At 38.7% G+C, this 6429-nt stretch overlaps 1 protein-coding gene across 1 annotated transcript; it reads left to right on the top strand.

Annotated features, from left to right (window-relative positions):
• The first annotated feature begins 274 nt into the window (after positions 1 to 274).
• Positions 275 to 5111, top strand: LOC121307917 (progonadoliberin-2-like). The gene is made up of 4 exons (XM_041240239.1): positions 275 to 379; positions 2663 to 2818; positions 2995 to 3078; positions 4291 to 5111. Exons 2-4 carry the CDS (start codon positions 2681 to 2683, stop codon positions 4327 to 4329), a joined length of 261 nt encoding a protein of 86 aa, XP_041096173.1. The 5' UTR covers positions 275 to 379; positions 2663 to 2680; the 3' UTR covers positions 4330 to 5111.
• Positions 5112 to 6429: the final 1318 nt, after the last annotated feature.

Genomic DNA, 6429 nt, shown 5'->3' with positions numbered 1-6429 from the left:
ATATATGTGTATAGTGCCTGGACATCATACACATGGGGTGTGTGTGTGTGTGTGTGTGTGTGTGTGTGTGTGTGGGGGGGGGGGGGGGGTGGGGTGGGGTGGGTCGCGTGTGGTACGCAGCGTGTGTATATGAGTGTGTGTGTGGGGGTGTCAGGGGGTCTCCGGAGGGAGAGCTTTAGACTGTATTTGGATACGGAAATCAGAATCGACTGGCTCACAGCCCTCAATTCCCAGCAGAGGGGTGACAAGCATCACTGGAGATTGGCAGGGGATAAATAGAGAGGGAGGAGAGGCAGGGAGCAGAGACGCACAGCCCTGGACAAACGACTCGGAGACACTGGAGACTGCCTACTCACTCGCTCAACACAATCTTCTCCAGGTAAGAACAAGGCTCTTCTCTGAATTCCTCCGCAGCTCTGCCTCCTCCACTCAGCTGCTGTTAGATAGTCTCCTGTGCTGAGAATACTGGGAAAGAAAGCTGAAAATATCAAAGGACTTAAACTATTTTGACTTCTGTTGTTTTTTTTTTAATCAGGATAAATCTTTAAAAAGACTAGCTTGAACACAGCTCTGCTCTGATTATAAAAGTTAGAATTGCATTCTTGTCTTACAGCCAGTACAATACGGTATGGTATAATATTGTGAGTGCTGTGCATTGGATTTGAGAGCTGCACTGAACACTGGTTTTGGGAAGGATAACAGAACCTGTGAAACTGGCTTTGACTGCTGCTGCCTTACCCAGACCTCTTATAGATAAAATCAAGCATAACAAAGGATCGTACTCTGGTATACACCTACACTGAACTGAAAGGAGGCAGTGGAACATAGTTATACATACTGCTATGACAATACAAATCCTGGAAACAAACACTGTATCACATGAGTTGAAATGTGTGAAGGGAAGGATGCTATAGCTCAGCTGATTGACTTCTCTCATTACTGCACTCAGCATCTCTGAGTAGGGTAGTTCAGTAGCATCAGCAGTGCTAATACATTAGTACAGATATCTCAGTGACAGCAACGCAGGCTTGAGGTCTGCATAGACCACAGCACTTGTAAGGGGAATACGAGAGCACAGAGGGAAAACAATACAAGGAATCACAGTCACTAAAGCTGGAGATACACAGGCTACAGTTTAGACACGAGAGATGAGGATGTTGTTTCTTATCATGTAAAAAAGCTAACTGGTGCCTTTTCTAATGGTAGGACAGTGTTCCTACAAAATACATCAAGTAGAGATCCAGCTCTGCATTCATAATGCATTATTCTGTAGCATTGTGAGGTGCTTTAAGAATCAAAACTGATTATTGTGCAAGTATACATCCGTCATGGTAATCTGACCATTTGACAAGCATCTCCAAGAACATCCCTTTGCATCTATCGAATAATAATAATAATAATAATAATAATAATAATAATAATAATAATAATAATAATGACAGTGCATTGTGATGTAATAGTTCCTCTCAGGTATTATAGCCTGGTTCTTTTTCTTTTTCACTTCATAACTTCACAATGTGTGACAGTGTTGTATTAAAGCAGTCTGACTCTGCGGGTTGGTTTTCCCATTACTGTGTGTGTGAGTGCAATGTCTAGTTTAGTGCCTTAGTGAACGCCTGCTTCACTGCATCTATTTCCTATTGATTTGGATAAAGGTTATTCTATCTTGTTTAGTAAATTGACAGGAAGCGTGTGCAGTGTCAATATCACAACATTGTCGTTCATTGAATACTGAGAAATTCCTGTTTGCAGTAATGAGACCTTTTCTATGAGTCAGGCAAGAAGAGAGTGCAAGTAAAAAAGCAAAGAGCAAGCTGCTGATGTGTCAGACTGACTGAGCAGGCTGTAAAAGAATACCAATAAGAAGATGAACATAAACCCAGCTCTACATACTGAGATTAAGAGAAACACATACAAGCAATGCCTGAGCGATGTATGAATGTCTCCAGAATAGAGATTGAATAGCAGCCCTGTACAGTATGTGCAGTCTGTATGATACTATGCAGGCTATATGATAATGTGCAGTCTGTATTATATTATTCTGTATGTGCAGTCTGTATTATATTATTCTGTATGTGCAGTCTGTATTATATTATTCTGTATGCGCAGTCTGTGCAGTCACCCATGCAGAGTGAAGTTCTTGTTTAAGGGAGAGCTTTATTCTTTTCTCTTTCTTCAATATTTAACCTGACAAGCATTTGTGACAAGATATGTTTTAATACAGCTTTCATTAACAATGTTAAGGTAAGGCTGTTTATTTCTCGTCTGACGCTGTAACAGGTCCTTTTTATTACTCTTGAAACAAGTGGGCAATAAAACCAAGCTGTGATTTGTTATAATGTTTCTGTTTGGAGCAATGCAATTTAATGGATGCAAAATGATCTTAAATACACTAAAACAGTACCTTGGAATGACCGACATACCAATCTCTCTATCTCAGCCTCGCTCTTACTTCCTCTCTCAATTTTCATTAACAATTTAAAATCAGCTTTGTTGGCATGTAGGTTTTGCCAAAACAGTCAACCAGAAAGAGCTTAATGCATGTTGTGAAACATGCATGTTATTATACATAATAGATGCATGTATCACAGAACAAAAATTTGGAGAAGAATGTGTCCACTTTAATGTGTGTCTCACTCTCTCTCCTCTCCCTGTGTTTCAGACTCCCCCTCCTGTTGCAATGGCCTGTCGGGGAAAACTCTTGGTGCTGCTGGCGGTGTTGCTGGCTCTGAGTGCTCAGCTATCCTCCGGGCAGCACTGGTCACACGGTTGGTATCCAGGAGGCAAGAGGGAGCTGGAGGGCTTCCAGTCCCCCGAGGTGAGGCCCTTCATACATTTTACCACTCCATATACTATATAACTCCATACACTGTGCCATTCTATACACTGTGTTACTCTATACACTGTGCCACTCCATACAGCTTTACATTCATATAAACCTGTCTTTCTTTACTTACTTACAGGTAATTGCTTTACTGTGCTCTTGCTTTTCAGGATTCAGATGAAATAAAGTTGTGTAATGGAGACGAGTGCAGCTATCTGAGGCATCCTCAAAAAAACATCTTGAGAAGTATTCTGGTAAGCATGGCCACTCAGACCTAGTTTAATACAGGACTGCTCAGTAATGACTTCTTAGTCATTAAAGTTTGCAGTAAAAACATCTCTTTCAAAAATGTAAATGAATGCTGTAAAAGTTATGTTTACCCAGGGAGCGATTTCAACTACTGAAGCATTCTAATAGGGAAGAAAACATACAAAAACATAACCTAAAACATAATATATTTTGAAAATGTATTTAGAATATATATTTTGAAGTATGCATAGAAGCATATTTAGAGCCATGCTGAAATGTTTTGCAAGCTGGCTACCCTAATGGGAAATTATTATGGAATAGATTGCACGGTATGACATATATTATGGAAAGGGAATATAATATATTGCAACATATTACAAATATACTTTAGTGGTTTGAAATATACTGCAATATATTCTCTGTGAGCAGTCTGAGCAAATGTGATGGAAAGTGATACTATAGACAGTAGATTGAACATGAAGTCAGTCAGAGAGTCTCACACGTGATCACTCACATGGGAACAAGACTGTATTGTTTATGTAGTCCTCTGTGGGTGGATCTGATGAGTTCTCTGTGTTTCTGATGAGTGTGTTTCTGATGAGTTCTCAGTGTTTCTGATGAGTTCTCCGTGTTTCTGATGAATTCTCCGTGTTTCTGATGAGTGTGTTTCTGATGAGTTCTCTGTGCTTCTGATGAGTGTGTTTCTGATGAGTTCTCAATGTTTCTGGTGAGTGTGTTTCTGATGAGTTCTCAATGTTTCTGGTGAGTGTGTTTCTGATGAGTTCTCTGTTTCTGATGAGTGTGTTTCTGGTGAGTTCTCTGTGCTTCTGATGAGTGTGTTTCTGGTGAGTTCTCTGTGTTTCTGATGAGTTCTTAGTGTTTCTGATGAGTGTGTTTCTGATGAGTGTGTTTCTGATGAGTGTGTTTCTGATGAGTTCTCCGTGTTTATGGTGAGTTCTCAGTGTTTCTGATGAGTTTTTAGTGTCTCAGATGAGTGTGTTTCTGATGAGTTCTCTGTTTCTGATGAGTGTGTTTCTGATGAGTTCTCTCTGTTTCTGATGAGTGTGTTTCTGATTAATGCTTTGTGTTTCTGATGAGTTCTCCATGTTTCTGATGAGTTCTCTGTGTTTCTGATGAGTGTGTTTCTAATGAGTTCTCAGTGTTTCTGATGAGTTATCTGTTTCTGATGAGTTATTTCTGTGTGTTTGTCTAAACAGGCTGACATGCTCGCAAGGCAGATGCAGAAGAAGAAGTGACATCCCCTCTCCCCCCTCCCTCTTCTCTCTCCCCCGTCTGTCCCCTCCCCACACACTCAGACCCTATGATCCCATGAAGTTCAGGTCTGCACTGAGCTACAAACCAGGGACCTGAAATCAATTAATCAAAGTACCCCCCCCCCTCCCCCCAGCTGAATCCACATTACTGCAAAAGGAATGACATTGTAACGCATTGTAAATCCAAAAAATAAAAAAAGATTTATTTTACTACTTAGACCCAACCTGTCAACCTGGCACCGATGTGAATGCATTTATTCCACACTTATTATTACTGTGTTTTGCAAAGAGTCAGTGTTTATACCTGCTGCTCTGTGTGGAATGGCTCTTTGATAATATCCACACAGATAAATTGAGATCAACGCTGAATGGGGGTGTCTCATAAGAAGGCAGGTTGTGTTTTACATCTTCATAATTCAGAACACTGTATGTTTTAAAAAGTTACAATACAATACATAATTGATCTCTTTCCTGGTGAATTAAGGGTTTGGGGGTTTTTTCTGAGGGTACACTTGATTAGCATGGAACAAGACAAAAGACTGTTTGAGAAGTTACTTCAAGTAGGACAAATGGGATTAGTTGTGATGTACTAACTTGTTTATAAAATGTATGCCATGACCCACAATTTCATCAGGAGATAAATACCCACTTACATTCCTAATATATTCATTTCAACTACAGTTTATTTATGTAGATAATCTATGTACATTTTCTATGAGTCTTGTGACTTAATGAATTATTTTCCTGGTAAAATAAACTACAAACTCAACCCATGTTCTTGCTTGAGTTATATTTTGAAACCACAGATACCGTAAATCATACTCCATGAAGCCTTATAATTAAGGGAGTATTAATAACTGTGTTGGAGGCGGTACATCTATAAAGTATTAAGGAAGTATTAATAATTGTGCTGGAGGCGGTATATCTATAAAGTATTAAGGGAGTATTAATAATTGTGTTGGAGGTGGTACGTCTATAAAGTATTAAGGGAGTATTAATAATTGTGCTGGAGGCGGTATATCTAGAAAGTATTAAGGGAGTATTAATAATTGTGCTGGAGGTGGTACGTCTATAAAGTATTAAGGGAGTATTAATAATTGTGCTGGAGGCGGTACGTCTATAAAGTATTAAGGGAGTATTAATAATTGTGCTGGAGGTGGTACGTCTATAAAGTATTAAGGGAGTATTAATAATTGTGCTGGAGGAGGTACATCTATAAAGTATTAAGGGGTATTAATAATTGTGCTGCAGGCGGTACATCTATAAAGTATTAAGGGAGTATTAATAATTGTGTTGGAGGCGGTACATCTATAAAGTATTAAGGAAGTATTAATAATTGTGCTGGAGGCGGTATATCTAGAAAGTATTAAGGGAGTATTAATAATTGTGCTGGAGGTGGTACGTCTATAAAGTATTAAGGGAGTATTAATAATTGTGCTGGAGGCGGTACGTCTATAAAGTATTAAGGGAGTATTAATAATTGTGCTGGAGGTGGTACGTCTATAAAGTATTAAGGGAGTATTAATAATTGTGCTGGAGGCGGTATATCTATAAAGTATTAAAAGAGTATTAATAATTGTGCTGCAGGCGGTACATCTATAAAGTATTAAAAGAGTATTAATAATTGTGCTGGAGGCGGTATATCTATAAAGTATTAAGGTAGTATTAATAATTGTGTTGGAGGCGGTACATCTATAAAGTATTAAGGGGGTATTAATAATTGTGTTGGAGGTGGTACATCTATAAAGTATTAAGGGAGTATTAATAATTGTGCTGGAGGCGGTACATCTATAAAGTATTGAGGGAGTATTAATAATTGTGCTGTAGGTGGTACATCTATAAAGTATTAAAAGAGTATTAATAATTGTGCTGCAGGTAGTACATCTATAAAGTATTGAGGGAGTTTTAATAATTGTGCTGCAGGCGGTACATCTATAAAGTATTAAGGGGTATTAATAATTGTGCTGCAGGTGGTACATCTATAAAGTATTAAGGGAGTATTAATAATTGTGCTGCAGGCGGTACATCTATAAAGTATTAAGGGAGTATTAATAATTGTGCTGGAGGAGGTACATCTATAAA

This window comes from Polyodon spathula, unplaced genomic scaffold (genome assembly GCF_017654505.1).
Source record: "Polyodon spathula isolate WHYD16114869_AA unplaced genomic scaffold, ASM1765450v1 scaffolds_61, whole genome shotgun sequence".
Classification (NCBI taxonomy): Eukaryota; Metazoa; Chordata; class Actinopteri; order Acipenseriformes; family Polyodontidae; genus Polyodon; species Polyodon spathula.
This window is presented reverse-complemented; position numbering and strand designations above follow the sequence as displayed.

Bases quoted from the DNA above. Each gene is read 5' to 3' on its own strand.
- LOC121307917 (XM_041240239.1), top strand. From the start codon at position 2,681: ATGGCCTGTCGGGGAAAACTCTTGGTGCTGCTGGCGGTGTTGCTGGCT. The intron at 2,819-2,994 runs GTGAGGCCCTTC...CTTGCTTTTCAG, and splicing joins AGGGCTTCCAGTCCCCCGAG to GATTCAGATGAAATAAAGTT. The intron at 3,079-4,290 runs GTAAGCATGGCC...TTGTCTAAACAG, and splicing joins ACATCTTGAGAAGTATTCTG to GCTGACATGCTCGCAAGGCA.